Below are 21387 nucleotides of genomic sequence, written 5' to 3' on the forward strand. Positions count from 1 at the left end.
GATCGCATGGTTTATGAGTTCGAGCCCCACTTCGGGCTCTGTGCTGACAACTCAGAGCCTGGATCCTGCTTCGGATTCTGTGTCTCCCTCTCTCTCTGCCTCTCCCCCACTCAACGCTTTGTCTCTCTCTCTCCTTCAAAACTAAATAAACATTAAAAAAATTTTTTAAAGAGAAAAAGGAATTTTAAAAATTATATTGAGGAGGCTTTTGTAAGAGAGGCTTGTGCTCTGGCCTCTTTATCCCAAGAAAAATAATCACCATAAATGTTTGATCAAAACAATACGTTACTAGTCTTTTACATTTGAGAAGCCGCCTATGACATTGGTAACGGCTGTAATGTTTAGCCAGACTTATCTCCATGAAAAGAGAATGAGAAATCCTTTATTGATTAGAAGCTCGATTGGTTAGAGATGATGCCAACGATGGCCCATGATGTAAACCTCTCGCCTGTACTCAAGCCTCTACTGAATTGTAGCTAAACCCTTCAGTCTGTGTTGGCTTAATATGACTGTAATTGGCAGGGGTGGCTGTGACCTAATAGGTCACATGGAACATGCAGCTAATATGGTTAAGTTATGATAAGCACAGGTGTTTCAGGGATGAAATCTTATTACAGCATCACGGCCTATGCTGACTAATACAAGAGTAGTCAACAAAGGAGGATCCAAAGAAGGTTTTGGCCTTATCTCGTTTTATTCTTCCAGTTCCCATCTCCATGACTGCAGGTGTCAGAAGCATACTCTCACATCGGTACTTGTCTCAGGTGTTATAGTATAACAATGTGTCCTTCCTCTCAAGATCTTGGTAGAAGGAAGGCTGATGCAACAAGCCTTGATAAGGACTCTTGGAAGCCGATTTCAGGAAAGATAATGCAGAAACCTGTGAATAAGCCAAAACATCATTCAGAATAGTTTCACCTAAATCCTCCGAGTTTTATTCCAGTCCTCTTCCTTAAGGTATACCCTGGACTCCAAAGGCTACCCCATGTCACTCTGAGCTGCTGTGATTTAACACATATTCCCCAGGGAGGGCACAGTAGAGGTCAAGGTCAGTCACCACCGACACTGCCAAGTTACCCAGTGTCAGGATGTGTGTGTGAACGCTTTTCAGCTTATTTCCCTACATCCGTAAGATTTGTAGGAGGTAACGGAAAAAGAAAATGGACTGATATCCAGGATGACACAAACTAGGGAGAGATAGGAGATCGTTGCCTTCCTTTTCTGTTTTTAATGTGGAAAAGGCAGCCTGGATATTTCTGGGAACCCTAAATATTTATGAAGGCCTAGAAAATTAATCTGTGCCTGTTATATATATATATATATATATATATATGTGTGTGTGTGTGTGTGTGTATGATTTTTATGTCTGCCTATATATACATGTGTAAAGATTTCATGAGAGAATATATATAAGATTTTCTATATGTATGAGGGATGATCATTGTGTTTTCCAAAAATGTATCTGGTACTTTTTAAAAGATACTTGTATGAGGTTAAAGCTACATTTTCTCTTATTTCCTTAAAAAAAATCATTTGCATTTATCTGAGCAAACGGCTACTGATTTGTGACTTTAATTTTAAGGCTGTTTTCATCTCAGTATGGCCAGATTCTAAGACCTGGCCAAGTGGATGTAAGAAAAATTACTGTGAACCACTCTTGACTGGCACACTTAAAATACAGTGTGTGTGCTTCTTTTCTTTTCCTGCTGGCTAGAATACACATAAAAGGGATGGAACTGAGAGAGCGCTCATGGATACAGACCTGAAATTCACCATTAAAGAGAACAAGGCTGGGGGCGCCTGGGTGGCTCAGTCGGTTGGGCGTCCGACTTCAGCTCAGGTCATGATCTCACGGTCCGTGCGTTCCAGCCCCGGGTCGGGCTCTGTGCGGACAGCTCGGAGCCTGGACCTTGCTTTAGATTCTGGGTCTCCCTCTCTCTCTGCCCCAGCCCCGCTTGTGCTCTGTCTCTCTCAAAAATAAATATTAAAAAGAAAATTTTTTTAGAGTTGCCTCTTAGTAGTAAAAAATAAAAAAATTCCCACCCACTCCTTAACATTAAACAGTTCTGGGGGCCCCTGGGTGGCTCAGTAGGTTGGGCGTCTGACTTCAGCTCAGGTCATGATCTCACGGTCGGAGCATTCCAGCCCCACGTCCGGCTCTGTGTTGACAGCTCAGATCCTGGAGCCTGCTTCAGATTCTGTGTCTCCCTCTCTCTCTGCCCCTCCCCACTCACACTCTGTCTTTCTCTCTCTCAAAAATAAGTAAACATTAAAAAAAATTAAAAAAAAAAAAAAAGAGAACAAGGCTGTTCTACCATTCCTGATGGTTTAAAGATATTTTCTTTTCACAAGCTCAAAGGCCTACCTTGCAAAAACTTGGAACTATTTGGCATCTGAAACAATCCCCAGATCCCCTGCACCATCAGAACGTGGGGTGCAAAAATCAAGCAACCCCCAAAGAGGGCAAACTAATAATAATAAAGGGCTATTTAATAAATGAGAAGAGGAGAAAGCCATATCCTTGTTTGGGCTTCTCAACTCCTGCCTAAGCGAATCATAATTCCTATAGATGGGTAACATTAAGGTTATCAATGACTTGTTTTTCAAAGTGGGGATTTGTGTGATTTTTAATCCTCCTAAATAGCTATTATTTTTGGCTCTGAGTGGAAGCGAGGGCAGATAACAAGACTTCTACTCAGTAGCTTCTTAAGTAACAAGTAAGCAGTTCCAGAATTATAGGGGAAAACGGCAAATCACTCAGAAATCCTGTACTTTGAGCCAATTATAACAAATGCATGAGACTTTGGATTTTCCACCTTGATGATTTTCCAAAGTGAATGGGTGGTGCATTCACTTTGGGGGAGGGAAGTTGAATAGGGCGTTCGGGTGGTCAGCGAACAGAGCGTGATAGGAAATTGTTTGTCTACCAGTTTTCAGTATTATCTGCATCCTCAAATAGCACACCTCGGAGGTTTAAACTACACAAACAACTGCCCAGCTTGTGGCTAAATTATGCAACAGCTTTTGCAATTCGGTGTGGCCATATGGCAAAGATCCAGCTGATGAAGGAAGGCCTCAGAGCAGCAACTTCTACAGGGAAAGAGAAGCCACACAACGAAGAAGCTAAAGCTATACCTCCAGATGTGGTCCGCTGACTTCTGAGCTGTTACAGGAAAGGAGAATAAAATGACAACTTTCAGGTACTTTGGAGGTAGTCTGAGTTTCTACAGCACAATACCACGACAGTATAAGTTACCCCTTCGTGGGGTGATGTTCCTAATTATGCTTTGAATTATTCAAGTGGAGGACTTGTTTTTGTATCTTTTCCATGCCATATGGTGCAGCCCACCAGTAGATGTTCTGTGTATGATACATACATGAATCAATGAACCAATAAGCTAACAAAAAAATGGAATTACTCAGTGTCAACATGGTTGAAAGTTTCTGATTGTCCTAGGCATTAATCAGTGTGCTGGAAAGTATGGTTAGCATATAAAGAGTGGTTCTCATGGGGCTCCTGGGTGTCTCGGTCGGTTAAGTGTCCAGCTTTTGATCGCGGCTTAGGTTCATGGGTTCATGGGTTCTCATGGTTCATGGGTTCCGAGCCCCTAGTTGAGCTCTGCACTGACAGTGTGGAGCCTGCTTGGGATTCTCTCTCTCCCTACCCCGCTCTCTCTCTCTCGAAATAAATAAGTAAACTCTTTTAAAAAATTAAAAGGGGTACCTCAGTGGCTCAGTTGGTTAAGCGACCGACTTTGGCTCAGGTCATGATCTCATGGCTAGTGAGTTTGACCCCTGCGTCGGGCTCTGTGCTGACAGCTCAGAGCTTGGAGGTCTACTTCCGATTCTGAGCCTCTGCCTCTCTCTGCCCCCCACCCCCGACCGCTCACAATCTCTCTTTCTCTCTCTCTTTCTCAAAGATAATTAAACATTAAAAAAATGAAAAAAAGAAACGAGTCGTTCTCAGAAATTCTACACCACCCGTTTTGTCTTTGTTTCTCTCAAAAATTATGCAAATAATCATAGCCCACATCACTAAATAAAACAATCAGCTGCACCCTCGTTCTCTCAAGAACTGCTACTTACCCAGTCAATTCTCTTGCCATCCACACTGTAGGTGAGCATGGACAGAGCAAGTGTAATTAAAAATTGCAGACAGTTCAGGATCATCAGTATAACCACAAGACCCTGTTAAAGAGAATAAAATTCCGTTGCATTGGATTTTCCTCCCATGGCCCTATGAAAACCCATGTCCCAGAGCTTCACCTCAGGCCCATTGTGGGGAGCACCTTAGCATTATATAAAATGGTGATACCAGGTTGAATCAGAATTTAAAAATATATGTGGCGCTTTTGACAAACTGGATTTCAGAAGAAAAAAAGTCACTGAATTTTAACACAACAGTGACTGCATTAAAAAAATAGCCTTGGTTACTTTCCTTTCCACAGTGATCACTTTATGTTGTTAATATTATAATATTGTTCATTCTCAGCTAGCAGAAAAGATGCAGTGTTTATAGGAGCAAGTCTTTTCAATGGATTTGGGGATTCAAGGAGAAACGGATCCAATCCCCCTCCTGAACCTGGTCTCCTAACCAAAACCAGAAGTCTCCTAGAGGTTAAACTTTCTTTTATAGTAATTCATCAGAAAGATGGTTGAAATTGTCTACAGGGCCAAGTTGGTACTGGTTCTCATACATGATGTCAGTCCCTTTTAGCAGATGTGTGGTAATAGGTAATTGTGATGTTTAAAAAAATTTTTTTTAATGTTTATTTATTTCAGAAAGAGAGAGAGACAGAGAGCAAGCAGGGGAGGGGCAGACAGAGGGAGACACAGAATCCGAAGCAGGCTCCAGGCTCTGAGCTGTCAGCACACAGCCCGATGCGGGGCTTGAACCCACAAACTATGAGATCATGACCTGGGCTGAAATTGGACACTTAACCAACTGAGCTACCCAGGTGCCCAGTAATTGTGATCTTAATCTGTGTTTTCTTAATGACTAGTGGCATCTTTCCAGGTGCTTATTTGCCGTCTATCTTTTTTTGAAGTGCTTACTCTACCTTTTTCCCATTTTTTTCAACTTTTATATGGAAATAATTATAGGAAGTTACAGGCAGTTGCTAAGAGAGCACAAGGTGGTCCCATTTACCCTTATCCACTGTCTCCCTATGGTTATATCATATGTGTCTATGGTGCAATATCGAACCAGGACATTAACGTTGGAATAATGTGTGTGTGATTCCATGAGATTTCATGATGTGCGTAGATTTGTGTAACCACCACCACAGTTAAGACAGTATTATTCCATCTCCACAGAGATATACCTCATGCTGCTATCCTATAGCCACAAATACTTCCTTTCCTTCCACCATCGCTAACCCCTGTTAACCACTGATCTGTTCTCTGTCTCTATAATATCGTCATTCTGAGCATACTGTGTAAGTGGAATCATACAATTGGTGATATTTTGAGATTCGGTTTTTCACTCAGCATGATGCTCTTTAGATCCAGAGAAGCTGTTTTGTGAATCAATCATTCACTCCTTCTATTTGCTGAGTAGTATTCTGTTGTGTGTATGTATCATAGCTGAGTCATCATTTATCTGCGGTAGGACCCTTGGTTGTTACCAGTTTTTGTGTGTGACATAAAAAGTTTCTGTGAACAACCAAGCACAGGTTTTGTGTGGAATTTAGTTTTTATTTCTCTGAGGCTAATGCCCAGGAGTGAGATTGCTGGGTTGCATGTTAAGTGTATCTTTAGTGTTTTAGGAAATTGACAAAGTACTTTCCTGAGGGATACTTTCCAGAGTACCATTTTACATTCCCACCAGCAATGCAGAACACATCCCGTTTTTCTGCATCCTTGACAGCATTCTGTATTGCCACTATTTTTTAAATGATGCATATTGTGTTAGGTAGGTCGTCATACCTTGTAATGCTCTTAATTTATATTTACCTAAAGGGGCGCCTGGGTGGCTCAGTCGGTTAAGTGTCCGACTTCGGCTCAGGTCGTGATCTCACAGTCCATGAGTTCGAGCCCTGCGTCGGGCTCTGTGCTGACAGCTCAGAGCCTGGAGCCTGCTTCAGATTCTGTGTTGCCCTCTCTCTCTGCCCTTCCCCTGCTCATGCTCTGTCTCTCTCTGTCTCAAAAATAAACAAAAACATTAAAAACAAATTTATATTCACCGAAAGGCTAGTCTAGTCATATTAAATGCCTTTTCGTGTGTCCATTTGCCATATGCACATATTTTCGTCAGCAGAGTCTCTTCATATCTTTTGCCCATTTTTAAAATTGGATTGTTGGTGTTTTATTGTTGAGAGTTCTTTATATATTCCAGAAATGCATCCTAGGTGCCAGTCCTTTGACAGACATGTATTGTGCAAATATTATCTCCCAGTCTGGCTTCTCTTTTCATTCTTATTTTATGAATTCAATGACTATCTCGTTAATTTTTTCCAAAAAATCACCTTATCATTATAAATGACGTTTTTCACCCCTAGTTGTATACCTTGCTCTGAAACCTACTTTAAGGGGTGCCTGGGTGTCTCAGTCAGTTAAATGTCCGACTTTGGTTCAGGTCATGATCTCACAGTTCGTGAGTTTGAGCCCCACATCGGGCTCTGTGCTGACAGCTCAGAGCCTGGAGCCTGCTTCGATCCTGTGTCTCCCTCTCTCTCTGCCACCTCCCCCCCCACCACACCCGACTTGCACTCTGTCTCTCTCTCTCTCAAAAAGAAATGAGCATTAAAAAACTAAAAAGAAAAAGACTGTCTTTCAATCATTGGTTTTGAGAAATTTCACTATGATGTGCCCTGATACAGTTGTCTTTTTGTTTTCTTATGCTTTATTCATCTTCTTGGATTCTGTGAGTATACAAGTATTACCAAATTTTGGGAAAGATTCACCCAATTGACTCAAATATTTTTTTTCTGTCCTACATTTGCTTTCTGTGGGGACTCCAGTTACATGTCTCTTCAATAATTTGAAGTTATTTCGTTGGTCACTGATGCTCTTTTAATATTTTCACGTGTATTTTGTGCCTCTGTTTTTTACTTTGGATGGTTTTTAGTATTATTTCCTCAAGTTCATTAGTATTTTATTTTCCTGAATGTTTAATTCTGTCATTAATCTTATCGGCCAGTTTTTCTTCTCAAACGTGGTAGTTTTCTTCTCTAGAAGTTTGATGTGGGACTTTAAAACATATATCTTCCATGTCTGCACGTAACTTGAAAGGATGGAACACAGAATAAAGTAACTCTTAAGGTCATTGCTACTTCTAACATCTGTGTCTTTTCTGAGACTGTTTCAATTGATTCACCTTGTTATGGAACATATTATTTTGCTTCTTTGTATGTCTGGTCATTTTTTATTATGTGTGAGACATTGTAATGTTATCTTGTCAGTTACAAGACATTTTTACAGGCTGGCAGATGGAAACAGACTCTATACCTGGCCTTAGGTGAATGTTGGGTACTGTTCCCTCTAATCATTTGGGGTGATCCTTCCTCTGCCCTCAGGTATTTTTTCATGCACATGCACTGATAAGTACTGTAATTAATATTTAAAGGGACCTAGGTATAGATCTGGAATTATCTGTTTGCAGATCTCTCTTCTCAAGTGTGCTCTCCCACAAACTCGAGATGCCTTGGTTTCTCCTGACTCTCAGCTCCCTGCTTTCCTCAAATCAGAGAGTTTTCCTGGTTTTACCTGGATTCTAATTGTATACAGAATGCATATTTACTGTAGAAAATTTGTAGGAACATTAAAATATAAAGCAGACAATAGAAATCACCCCAATTACGGACCAAGAAGTAAATAACGTTGGTACATTTGTTTGCAACTTTTCGTGAAGGTATCAAATTGGCATAAAGGAATTTTGGGTTCCCTGCCCTTGTTCGTATTGAATGCAAATATTTTGTCTCTTGTTAAAACGACATCGGACTTACCTAGAAATTATGGATCCATTCAAATGAAGGAACCTTTTTTAGACTTGTGCCTATCATCTCTTATCTCCTGATCCTGGGCCTCATACGTAGGCAGGCTTTTCAGCATTCAGAAGAAAAATACTTACAGTTACAATTGATGTGACACCAGGACATAAATCTTCCATGTCACAGTTCATGAAGGTGATTTTTACTAAGTTGTGTGAAAGAATAAGAATTCCGATACTCGAAACAACTGTGCTGAGAGTGTTAGCTCTCAGATTTCCTCTCAGCTGCAATACAGAAAAAGTTCATTCATCGAAAATATTCAGGACCCTTAACTTCTGATTTCTTACAGGCCTCCATAAACCTTTCCCAGGAGAGATATTCACAAATAATTCTTAATACCTCTTCTGGGTACTAATTAACTGTGTCGCAGTTAAATTAAATGGAAACCCACAATTGAGCAAAGGAAAGCTGGAGGCAGCTGACAGCTGAATAAAATATGCCACAGGAAAAAGCATCAGTTGTGAGCTTTTATTCTTTCCCTTCCCTGATATGGATGAGCCCAAATAAATGTCTACCCTGTTCAAGCCTAAAGGGATTCATGTCTCTATATCAACGTTACTCCTGGCCATAAAGTCTATCTCAAATTTTACTCATGGAGACTTGTGTTCTGAAAACCCAAGGGAATAGATCTTATCTAAACCTGAGGAGGCTTCTGATTGTATCCAGACCCAGAGTGATCAGATGAATTCGTGGAAAGAAAAGACATTTGTACTTGTCCTCAAATGTACTGGAAAACAAGGAACTTCTGGCTTATTGGGCCTTCTATAGGATATCAGAGTGTTACAAGGCCACACACTATTTATAAATGAAATATGAATTAACTGATACATTACCAGAGCTTTGGTTTGCTTCTTTGCAGACACAACTGTCATAGATCCAGAAATGATAAACTGCTCATGAGAGAGAAATGAGCTTATTAGCACTTCTTCCTGCACATTAACTGGCCATGTCTAAAGGATCAATTACCCTTAGTGTGTATTTTCTTTTCCTATGAAAATCCCTTCAAAACTTTGAGTAGGGCAGATTATTGAACTGCATACAGTGCGTGACTAAATTTTCATGGCTGTCTTCGCGTCCTTATGAAAATAATTGACAATCCTTATCTAAAGGTGAAAATCCTTATCTAAAGCAGAGGGGATGAAATCAAAGGAATCCAGTGAATGTTTCCATGGAAGGTAGAGAAAAATTTAAAAAGAGAGCTAAATTTATCTTGAGTTTCAGAGAAGGGACTAAGTGCACTCATATCCCATGATTCTCATCTCAGTAGCTTTGGCCAGGAAAAAAGACAAGTTCAAAGGAAGAGTTGTTCACTACATGACCATCATCTTCAACACTTCAATATTCTATGCATATTTGAAGAGAACTCTGTGGGTGAACCAGGAATTATCTAATAACCCAACCCAATACAGTCTCTTAAAGGAAACGAGCAGGATTTTACTGTATGGCTGTATGCTACCTAGAATTTAATGAATAATCACCAACACATAGATCTTAAGGCTCCTATGACAATAGAAGGTCTAGAATGGCTGAGATTAAATATTGAACCTTAGATCGGCAAGTTTGAAAACTCTGCAGCCTTTGCAGGCGGCCAGCGTGCAATTTGATGGATGACTGAATGAAGAGTTAATTGGCTATCAGTTATTTTAGGTATAAGTCAGATGTACTCACAGGTAAAGCTGCCCATATCGGGAAGCCTATCTGAAATGAGAAGAAACTGGCGTTGGGTGTTGCGTAATGGAGAACTGAAATTCCAATGATCCCATAGATGATGAATTTCACACTAATCATAATCTGAGCCACCTGGATAAAAGACAGAATAGAATAAAATACAGACGTCGGTGAACATTCCAAGAGAGAAGATTTCTCTGTTCAAACACAGAGGCCACCCGTGGATTGGACCGTCAGACGTCACTAAGAAGATCTCCTAAGTAGAGCTGGGTACCGTGGTATCTGCTCCCTGTACTGGCGACAGCTAAAATCACATCACTGTGACAGCTTGCCTGTCTCTTGCCTGGAGTCACCCCTACAGGTATACACCCTGGTGTCCTTCAAGGCCTCCTCCATGGGATTCCCAGCACTCTACTATCTCCCAAGCTACCCAACCCCTCCCACCCCCCCACCCAAGATTAAACAAAAACCTTTTAGTTTCTCTTCACTAAAACTTCCACCTGGCTGAGGCTCACCTACCCCCAGGAGTTTGAGATGTTCCTTCAGGAATCTCTGCAGCTTGTTTGGTGTGTGTCCTGAGGTGTCAGGTGTTACAGCCTTCCCTAACCGGACACCGTGGTTTTGATTTGAGGAAACATCCACAGCTATCCCACTGGAAGCCACAATTTCTCTCATTCTGTGCAGAAAACAGCCATTAACAGCGTCAGATTCACTATTCACTACTCACTAGGCACAGTACTCTGTGCTCTTCTGTGAGAAGTATTAGTAGGAAAGTAGACACTCGTGTTTCTGTTTCTGTAGACTTTATAGCTCATAAAGGAGACTTAGGCCAAGTCATGTTTGTCTACAATTATAGATCCCAATACTGTGCCCACAGCAGGCCCTTCGTAGCAAAAGTAGGAAAAAGAAAGGAAAAAGAAAATGATGGAGGCTTACAAAAGTCACTTAACGTGTCTGGGAAATTTTCTAGGTTATAGAAATATGTCACTCTGTGTCTGGGTTTCAACACGAGTTCTATGTGGATTAGGTGGCAAGATGGCCCAGGAAGAACTGCTCCATATTGTAGCATGGGCATTGCTTCCTTCTTTTTTTTTTTTTTTTTTTTTTTTATGACCATGGAGTATCCCATTGTAAGAATATATTACATTTTGTCTATCTGTCCATCAGTTGATGGGCATTTTGGTTGCTTCCACTTTTTGGCTATTATGAAAAATCCTGCTGTAAACAACGATGTGCAAAGTTCTGTGTGTGCTTATGTTTTTAATTCTCTCGGGTGTAGACGTGGCATAGAACGGCTGTATCATCTGATAATTCTGTGTTTCACCATTTGAGGAACTGTCAAACTGTTTTCCGGGGTGGATCCACCATTTTCCATTCCTACCAGTAGTGTGTGACAGTCCCAGTTTCTCCACATCCTTGCCGACACTGGTTATTGACTGACCTTTTGGTTATAACCATTCTAGTGAATATGAACTGGTACCGCATTGTGGCTTTGATTTGCATTTCCCTATAACTAATGATTTTGAGCATCTTTTCGGGTGTTAATGGCATTTGCATATCTTCTTTGGAGAAATGTCTATTCCAATCCTTTGTACATTTAAAAATTGTGTCATTTGTCTTAGTATTGAGTTAAAAGACTTCCTTATTTTTTTTCCATACAAGTCCCTTATCTCACATATGATTTGCAAATACTTTTTTTCTCATTCTGTGGGTGACTTTTCACTCTCTTGATGGTCTCCTCTGAAGACCAGCATTACTTGTGATGAAGTCCACTTGATCTGTTTCTCTTCTGTGTCTCATATTTTCAGTCTCATCTCTAAGAATCTATTGGTAAACCCAAGGTCATGAAGATCGAGACCTTCTAGAGAAAAAAATCTCTTAGATTTTTTCTAAGAGTCTTTTCTAAGAGTCTAATTTTAGCTTCTAAATTTAGATTTTAATCCATTTTGGGTTAATTTGTGTTTATGGTATAAGCTAAGGGTCTGACTTCATCATTTCATACATGGCTGTCCAACAACACTATTTGTTGGAAAGACCTTCTTCCCATATTGAATGGTTTGGGAACTCTTGTCACAGATCAGTTGAGTATAAACAGATAGATGAGCTCATTTCTGGACTCTCAATTTAATTCTATTGATCTGTATGTCTATCCTTATACTGGTATCACCCTGTCCTGATTATTACTGCTTTGTATTGTTGCTCTGAAACTGAAAGTGTGAGTCATCCACTTTGTTCTTTTACAAAAACATTTTGCTATTCTGGGTCCCCTGCAATTCCATATGAATTTTAAATTTTTTTTAAACGTTTATTTATTTTTAATACAGAGAGAGACAGAGCATGAACAGGGGAGGGGAGAGAGAGAGGGAGACACAGAATCTGAAACAGGCTCCAGGCTCTGAGCTGTCAGCACAGAGCCCGACGCGGGGCTCGAACCCACGGACCGTGAGATCACGACCTGAGCCAAAGTCGGACGCTTAACCGACCAAGCCACCCAGGTGCCCCCCATATGAATTTTAGAATCAGTGTATCAAGTTTTTAAAAAGTAGCTGGCTGGGATTGTAAGAGAGAGAATACTGAATCTCTATAGGTCACTTGGTGCCTATTGCCATTGTAAGAGCATTAAATATTCTAATCCATAAGATTTCTTTTCATTTAACTACACCTTATTTATTTGAATAATGTTTCTGTAGCGTTGAATTTTATGCTTCTTGTACGAAATGCATTCCTAAGTATTTTATTCTTTTGGATGTTTGTAAATAGTGTTGTCTTACTAATTTCATTTGCAGCTTGTTCACTGCAAGTGTATAGAATTACAGGGATGTTTGTATATTGATCTTGTACCCTGTACCTTCCTGAACTAGTTTATTAGTTCTAATGGATTTTGAGTGGAGTCCTTCGGATTTCCTACCTACACAACGATGTTATGTGCCAATAGAGACAGTTTTGTTTCTTCCTTTCTCATTTGAATGCTTCTTATTTTATTTCACTTTCTAATTGCTTAGCTAGAACGTCCTGCATAATGTTGACAACAGGAGGGGTGGCAACAGGCAACCTCGTCTTATCCCTACTCTTGGCAAGAAAGCTTCCAATCTTTCACTGTTAAGTATTGTGTTAGCGGCGCGATTTTCATAGATGCCTTTATTGGGTTAAGAAAGCTCCCTTTTATTCCTAGTTGTTGAGTGTTTTTATAACGAAAGGGTATGAGATCTTGTCAAATGCTTTTTCTGCATCTGTTGAGATAATCATGTGAAGTTTTTCTTTTTGATGGCGCACTTTTCTAGGTGATGGTGCAGTACATTGATTTTCAGACTTTAAATCTACCTCACATTCCTGGGATACATCCCACGTAGTCATGGTATATCATTCTTCTACGAAAAAAACTTTTTTAACGTTTATTTATTTCTGAGAGACAGAGAGAGTGCAAGCAGGGAAGGGGGCAGAGAGAGAGGGAGACACAGAATCTGAAGCAGGCTCCAGGCTCTGAGCCATCAGCACAGAGCTCCCCACATGGGGCTGAAGTCATGAAATCATGACCTGAGCCAAAGTCGGATGCTCAACCGACTGAACCACCCAGGCGACCTTATCATTTTTTTATATATTTCAGGATTCAGTTTGCTAGTGATTTGTTGAGGATTTTTGCATCTAGATACTTAAGAGATATTAGTCTGTAGCTTTCCTTTATGGTAATGTAGTTTCTTGTCTGGCTATCAGGGGAAGACGGGGCATATAGAATGAATTTGTAGGTGTTCCCTCCTCTTCTACTTTTTTGGAAGAGTTTATGAAAATTTGGTAGTAATTCTTCTTTAAATGCTTGGTAGAATTCACCCATGAGGCCATCTGGGCCTGGGATTTTTCTCTGTGGGCAATTACTTTTATTAAGAAGCCAATCAGTGTCTTTACTCTTTAGGGGCACTCAGACTGCTTTTTCTTGAGTCTTTTCAGTAGTTTGTGTCTTTTGGAAATTCATCCATTTAAGCTAAGAAATCTAATTCATTTACATATAATTGCTTATAGTATACGGTTATAATCCTTACTTCTGTAGGATCGGTAGCAATGTTCCCTCTGTCCTTTCTAATTTTTAAGACTTCTACCTGTTTTTCTCGTTCAATGTGGCTAAAGATATGTCAATTTTGCTGGTCTTTTCAAAGAGCCAGCTTTTAGTTTCATTGCTTTATTTGTATTTATTTTTGTTCTGTATTTCATTAATTTCTGCTCTGATATTTCTGCTTGCTTCAAAAAAATTTTTTTTAATGTTTATTTTATTTTTGAGAGAAAGAGCATGAGCAGGGGAGGGGCAGAGAGAGAGGGACACACAGAATCCAAAGCAGGCTCCAGGCTCTGAGCTGTCAGCACAGAGCCTGACAAGGGGCTTGAACCCACAAACCATGAGATGATGACCTGAGCCAAAGTCACACGCTTAACCCACGGAGCCACCCAGGAGCCCCAAGATTGTTCCTCTTTTTTAAATAGGTATTTTCAGGTAGCAATTTCTCTCTGAATACTGCTTTAGCTGCATTTCATAAGTATATGTCATTTATCATGAATGCATTTCCTAATCTCCCTTTTGCTTTCTCCCTGACCCCCTGCTTTTTAGGAGTGTGCTACTTAGTGTGTGTGTGTGTGTGTGTGTGTGTGTGAGTTTCTCGAATTCCCTTCTATTATTAACCATTAACTTCATTCCTGGTGTGGTCAGAAAACATACTCTGTATTACTTCTATCCTTGTAAATATATTGAGGTTTGCTTTATGGCCTAGTTGATAGTCTATTATGGAGACTAATCTATGTTCACTGGAGAAGAAAGCCTTTCTGTTGTTGGATGGAATGTTCTCCATAAGTCTATCAGGTCTGGTTGGTGTATAGCTTGTTCAAGCCTCCTATATCAGTTTTGACCTTATGCCTAACTGTTCGATCCATTATTGGATTGAGGCATTGAGTCTCTAACAGTGATTGTTGAGTTATCTATTTCTCCCTCAACGTCTGGTTTTGCTACCGATAACACCATAACTTGGTGTTCCATTGTTAGCTGCATGTATGTTTGTAATCGTGTCTTCCTGGTGAAACTGACCCCTTTAGCGTTATAAAAAGCCTCTCTTTATCTATGCTAATGTGTTTCTGCTTCTTTGCATGTCTTGTAATTTTTGCTAGAGAATGCACATTTTAGGTAATATACTGTAGCATTTCTGGGAATTGTACCCCTCCTCGGCTTGCTATTTTTATTTCTTTGTTTACGTTTATATTCCCTGGCAGGACTATTTTAGTAAGCTTATTTCTCCCCACGCAGTATGAAGCCTCTGATGTTTCTCTCCAGGGAACAGAGCCGTGGGTGTGCCCGCAGTCACCCTGGGATGACCTTGGTTTTCTCAGAGCTTGCTTTGAATGTTTCTTTCCCTACCCTCAAGCAGTGATTAATCTTCACTAATTGCAGGCTGACTGCTCTACTCTTTTCAACAGTGCCCTTTCAGTGCATTTTGAATGACTCCACAAAGGTATGCAATCAAAATCAAGCTCCCTTAAAATCTTTTTAATGTTTATTTATTTTTGACAGAGAGAGAGAGAGAGAGAGAGCGCGCGCGCGCGCGCGCGCGCATGAGTGGGGGAGAGGCAGAGAGAGAGGCAGACACAGAATCCGAAGCAGGCTCCAGGCTCCGAGCTGTCAGCACAGAGCCCGATGCGGGACTCGAACTCACAAACTGTGAGATCATGACTTGAGTCACAGTTGGATGCTTAACTGACTGAGCCACCCAGGTGACCACCGCCCCCCCACACACCCCCACCACACACACACATCAAGCTCTTTAAAGAGGTAGTTCTAGATGCTTTACATCACTCATCATCAGGGAAATACAAATCAAAACCACAATGAGATACCACCTCACACCTGTCAGAATGGCTAAATTAACAGCTCAGGAAACTACAGGTATTGGCCAGGATGCAGCGAGAGGGGAACGTTTTCGCACTGTTGGTGGGAATGCAAACTGGTGCAGCCACTCTGGAGAACAGTACGGAGGTTTCCCAGAAAAACGAAAATAGAACTACCCTATGACCCAAAGGATACAAAAATGCTGATGTGAGGGGGCATATGCACCCCAATGTTTATAAGCAGCACTATCAACAATATTATGGAAGTGTTATGTCATGGAAAGAACCCAAATGTCTATTGACTGACAAATGGGTAAAGAAGATGTGGTATATATATATATATATATACACAAGGGAATATTACTCGTTGATCAAAGACAATGAAATCTTGCCATTTGCAACAATGTGGATGGAACGAGTGTATTATGCTAAGCCAAATCAGTCAGATAGAGATAAATACCATATGATTTCACTTATATGTGGAATTTAAGAAATGAAACAGCTGAACATAGGAAAAGGGAAGGAAATATAAAAACAGAGAGGGAGGCAAACCTTAAGAGGCTCTTAAAGACAGAGAACAAACTGAGGGTTGCTGGAGGGGAGGTGGGTGAGGGGATGGGCTAAATGGGTGATGGGCATTAAGGAAGGCACTTGTCGGGATGGACATTGGGTGTTATAGGTAAGTGATGAATCACTAAATTCTACTCCTGAAACCATTATTACACTATGGGTTAACTAAATTAAAAAAAATAAAAAAAGAAAGAAAAGAGTTCCAAGTCAGTATTTGAAACTTGTTCCGGCCCCAGGCAGGCCTTATTCCATTTTCCCCTGTGAAGCTTGCCAGTGTATGATTTAGCATATATCTCCAGTTAATCTACTGATGTGTTTTCAATTGCCTTTCATTACCATCTACACTGTTTTTGAGAGAAACTTTAGGCTTCACCTTCACACTCTATTTCAAATGAAGTTGCTTCCTCTACTAGGTATTTATCCAAGGGATACAGGGGTGCTGTTTCGAAGGGGCACATGCACCCCCATGTTTATAGCAGCACTATCGACAATAGCCAAAGTATGGAAAGAGCCCAAATGTCCATCGACGGATGAATGCATAAAGAAGATGTGGGATATCTATACAATGGAGTATTACTCGGCAGTCAAAAAGAACGAAATCTTGCCGTTTGCAACTACGTGGATGGAACTAGAGGGTATGATGCTAACAGAAATTAGTCAGAGAAAGACAAAGATCATAGGACTTCACTCATATGAGGAATTTAAGAGACAAGACAGATGAACATGAGGGAAGGGAAGCAAAAAGAATATGAAAACAGGGAGGAGGACAAAACACAAGAGACTCTTAAATATAGAGAACAAACAGAGGGTTACTGGAGGGGTGGTGGGAGGAGGGAGGGGCTAAATGGGTCAGGGGCACTAAAGAATCTACTTCTGAAATCATCGTTGCACCACATGCTAAGTTGGATGTAAGTTAAACAATAAATTAATTTAAAAAAGAAAAATGAAAATAGAAAAAAAAACGAAGTTGCTTCCTTTGGGGAGTGATTTGGAGACCTCTGTTCCATGGTCTACTAGTCCCTACCCCCAGGCAAAAACAAACAAAAGTAAATCATAGCTCTAGTGCTGGGGTATAGGAATAATGACATACTTCTCTATGAATGACACCACTACTTTAGAAGCCACGTGCTCAGTGGGGTAGGGTAACAGACCCAGGTCCCCTCAGCTTGCCTCTCACAGTATGGAACCCAACTCATGCGTTGGAGTGGGGCAGTCAGGACCCAGTATTCTCAGCCATGCTGTGCCCAAGGAAGAGCCTTCATCCTCAAGCAGGGGGTCGAGAAGAAAAGAAGGAGCCTCACGTCTCAGGTACACTCACCTGGAGCTTAGCCTCACAACAGGTAGTGGGGGCAGGCTGCCAAATGTTGAGGTCCTGCCCCCTGTCAGGAAGATGGCCGTCTGAGTGGGAGCTGGGAGGGGTCACAGAGGGAGTGAGTCTAGATTCAAATACCACAGATTCTTGCTTTCTGTCCCAGTGTTTTCGTTGATTTGTCTTCAGTAAATAGTATTCACTTGCTCTCTGACCCTTTGTAGACACATTAAATGCTCCTTAAGAATTGTTACCAGTTTGCCCGAGGAGAGCTCTGTAAACCTCCTCACACTTCCTGCTGGAAGGAGAACCCCTAAACCACTTTTTAAGTACGATTTTACCTCGTTTATGTGTTTTATTGGTCTTGTGTTTATACCGTGGCAATGTTTGTGAAACACTACCAACGCACCACCCAGCATCCCTATCTTGTCCATTCTGTACCCCACAGTAATTAAACTAATATTAAAGGATTCAGAGGCTAGTTTTGCCCCCTCTTTCCCCCTGCGTGGGAAAGGATGCTCACATGATCCAAACACGAATTCTCCTCGATTTGAGGTCCAAAAATATGTTACTGGAGGTATCCCACCGTCTTCTGTACACAATTATGCAAAGCCTATTTCCTACTCGATGAAAGAAAAACTTTCCCCTAATCACCTTGATTACAAACAACACTCCTGCACGGGTCCCCTGGGAAACACAACCAGAGGAAAGCTTCTTTACCATAAAGGCAATTCCCTCAGGAAAGCGTAAGTGAGGATACAGGGAAGGGAGGCAGGACAGCAGGGAGACGAAATACCACGTAGCCCCTCTCAGAGCTGCCATTTTCCTGGGGAAGCAGATGCCTTGCACCAGAGCCCCACCCCTGCCCGGGCTCTGTTTGTCTCCAGAGTCAGGGTCCTGTCTCCACATCCCGGAATTTACCCAAGAAGCCCCTCAGGTGCCCTTCAGAATCGTGAAGAAGAGTGAAGAGCGGTGCATACCTGGTGTGTTCCAGAACACAGAGGTGGGGGCCTGGCGTCTCCTGAGGTGTTGGCTTCTCTTCCGTGTCTGGCACAGACTGAGTCATCACGTGGGGGCTAAGATCTCCACTCTGATCTCTGTGAGGCTCCTCGTTGGCTGTGCTCCCACATCCAGTACTCTCCAGATAAGTGGCTGTGATGTGCTGATACTTCTCAAAGTTCACTGCTCAGAATTAGGAGCATTCTAGCCTATTCCTTTACTTGCCACCCCTCAGATTCCACGTTCTTCCAATCTGCTGACTAAAAACTCTATTCACTGCCCCATCATCAATAAGTTAAAATGAGTCCTTCATCGGCAGCCTCAGCCTCAAGTCCATGCCTCATCTGGAGCATCTCCTCAGACACACCTTTGAAGGAGCATTGCCAGTAGTTGTCAGGCTGGTACCACGTCTCCTTTCTCTTGTTCAGAAGGAACTGACAGAAGTAAATGTGGGCAGATGGGATTTTAGAAACTTGGTGAAGCAGGTTTTGTGGTGAGAACTTTAGGAACATCATCTCCTCAAATCCCTCCAGGAAGACACTGAAGGGCAGTTGGCTCTTCAACAGGTTTGAACCATGGGGGTCCAGTTGTACACAGATTTTATTTTTATTTTTTTAATTATTTTTAAAAATATAATTTATTGTCAAATTGGCTTGCGTACAACACCCAGTGCTCGTCCCAACAAGTGCCCTCCTCAGAGCCCATCACCTATTTTCCTCTCTCCTCCATCCCCCCTCCCACCATCAACCCTCAGTTTGGTCTCTGTATTTAAGAGTCTCTTATGGTTTGCCTCTCTCCCTCTCTGTTTGTAACTATTTTTTTTCTCCTTCTCTTCCCCCACAGTCTTCTGTTAAGTTTCTCAAGATCCACATATGAGTGAAAACATGATATCTGTCCTTCTCTGACTGACTTATTTCACTTGGCATAATACCTTCCAGTTCCATCCACGTTGTTGCAAATGGCATGATTTCATTCTTTCTCATTGCCAAGTAGTATTCCATCGTATATATAAACCACATCTTCTTTATCCATTTGTCAGTTGATGGACATTTAGGCTCTTTCCACAATTTGGCTATTGTTGACAGTTCTCCTATAAACATTGGGGTATATGTGGCCCTATGCATCAGCCCTCCTGTATCCCTTGGATAAATTCCTAGTAGTGCTATTGCTGGGTCATAGGGTAGATCTATTTTTAATTTTTTGAGGAACCTCCACACTGTTTTCCAGAGTGGCTGCACCAGTTTGCATTCCCACCAACAGTGCAAGAGGGTTCCCGTTTCTCCACATCCTCGCCAGCACACAGATTTGTTTTTTTACAAATACAGTACAGTACTAAAAATTCATTTTCTGTTCTTTATGATTTTCTGAACATTTTCTTCTCTTGAGCTTACTTTACTGTAAGAATACCAGTTATAATACAAATAAGATACAAAATATGTCGTAACTGTTTATGTTATCAGTAGGATTTCTGGTCAACTGTAGGCTATTAGTAGTTAAATTTGGGGGGAATCAAAAGTTATACTTGGATTTTTTACTGTGTGGGGGGGTCGATGCCCCTAACTTCTGTGTGGTCCAAGGGTCAACTATATTATTTTCCTTATTCTTGAGAGTGTTGGCAAGAGAAAAGTGGTTTCCCTTTTCAGAGCACAGAGTTACTAATGATTGGTCTTTGGGCTCAACTCAATCAGTTTCTATGATCTTTTTTTATTTTTTAAAACTAACCATGAGTTACATCTTCTCTTCCTTCCTTCCTTCCTTCCTTCTCTCCTTCCTTCCTTCTTTCTCTCCTTCCTTCCACCCATCATTCTCTCCTCCTCCTTCTTTTCTCCACCCCCTCTCATTTTTTGCATGCACAGGAATTTTTAGTTTAAAACTGGACATCATAGTTTTCTGTATTCTGTATTCTGTGCTGTTCTCAAGACTGCTGGCTTCTGGTGGTAGATAACAACACAATGATAAGGATTCAAATGTTGGACACCGTCTTTTCTGTAATATGCAGAAGCTTATATTTATTCTCTCCATTTCCCCCTGGCTACCGTAAGCGTCTTTTCTCCATACTCCAGTGGTCAACCAACCACTTGGAAAGGGAGTATAAATTCAGCTAAAGCTGCATGAAGCTTGAAAAATTCACCCAGTAGAAGAATCCTCAATATAACAATCCTTACCAGAAGCAGTTCTGCCTTTCAATGATAGCACCCTTTCAATATTGCCTTAGATCTTCTGATAACATGTCTATTTTTGAAGGAATACTCATCAGGTATAGTCCCCTCAGTACTTCATAAATTCCCATTTTTTTTTCCTTGCCTAGTGTGTATTTTCTAACGTGAAATTTGTTACCATCCATCTCTTTGTTTGTTTGTACACATTTCCTCCCCTCTGGCAACTCTAGAGATATTCTGATTTTTGGTTTTCAAAAAATTAATTAGCATATGCCTTAACAGGGTCATCTTTTCATTTATCTTCCTTAGGATATCTTGCATTGAGTCATTGGGCCCCCGATTTCCACCAAATTTACAAAGTTTTCTGCCATAGTTTTTTCAGTGTTTTTCTGTTCTTTGCCCTCATTCTGTCTTCTTCTTTTTTAAAAAATATTTTTTAATGTTTATTTGTTTATTTATTTAATATGAAATTTATTGTCATATTGGTTTCCATACAACACCCAGTGCTCATCCCAACAGGTACCCTCCTCAATGCCCATCACCCACCCTCCCCTCCCTCCCACCCCCCATCAACCCTCAGTTTGTTCTCAGTTTTTAAGAGTCTCTTATGGTTTGGCTCCCTCCCTCTCTAACTTTTTTTTTTTTTTTCCTTCCCCTCCCCCTTGGTCTTCTGTTAAGTTTCTCAGGATCCACAGAGTGAAAACATATGGTATCTGTCTTTCTCTGTATGGCTTATTTCACTTAGCATAATACCCTCCAGTTCCATCCACATTGCTACAGAAGGCCATATTTCATTCTTTCTCATTGCCACGTAGTATTTGATTGTGCATAC

General features: G+C 41.0%; 1 protein-coding gene across 1 annotated transcript; it reads right to left on the reverse strand.

Annotated features, from left to right (window-relative positions):
* Positions 1–185: 185 nt before the first annotated feature.
* Positions 186–18911, reverse strand: LOC131486696 (uncharacterized). The gene is made up of 8 exons (XM_058686581.1): positions 18764–18911; positions 18378–18579; positions 10179–10335; positions 9660–9791; positions 8825–8881; positions 8072–8215; positions 4087–4188; positions 186–880 (listed from the first exon to the last, which is right to left on the reverse strand). Exons 1-8 carry the CDS (start codon positions 18909–18911, stop codon positions 761–763), a joined length of 1062 nt encoding a protein of 353 aa, XP_058542564.1. The 3' UTR covers positions 186–760.
* Positions 18912–21387: the final 2476 nt, after the last annotated feature.

Source organism: Neofelis nebulosa, chromosome 10 (assembly GCF_028018385.1).
Source record: "Neofelis nebulosa isolate mNeoNeb1 chromosome 10, mNeoNeb1.pri, whole genome shotgun sequence".
NCBI classification, from domain to species: domain Eukaryota; kingdom Metazoa; phylum Chordata; class Mammalia; order Carnivora; family Felidae; genus Neofelis; species Neofelis nebulosa.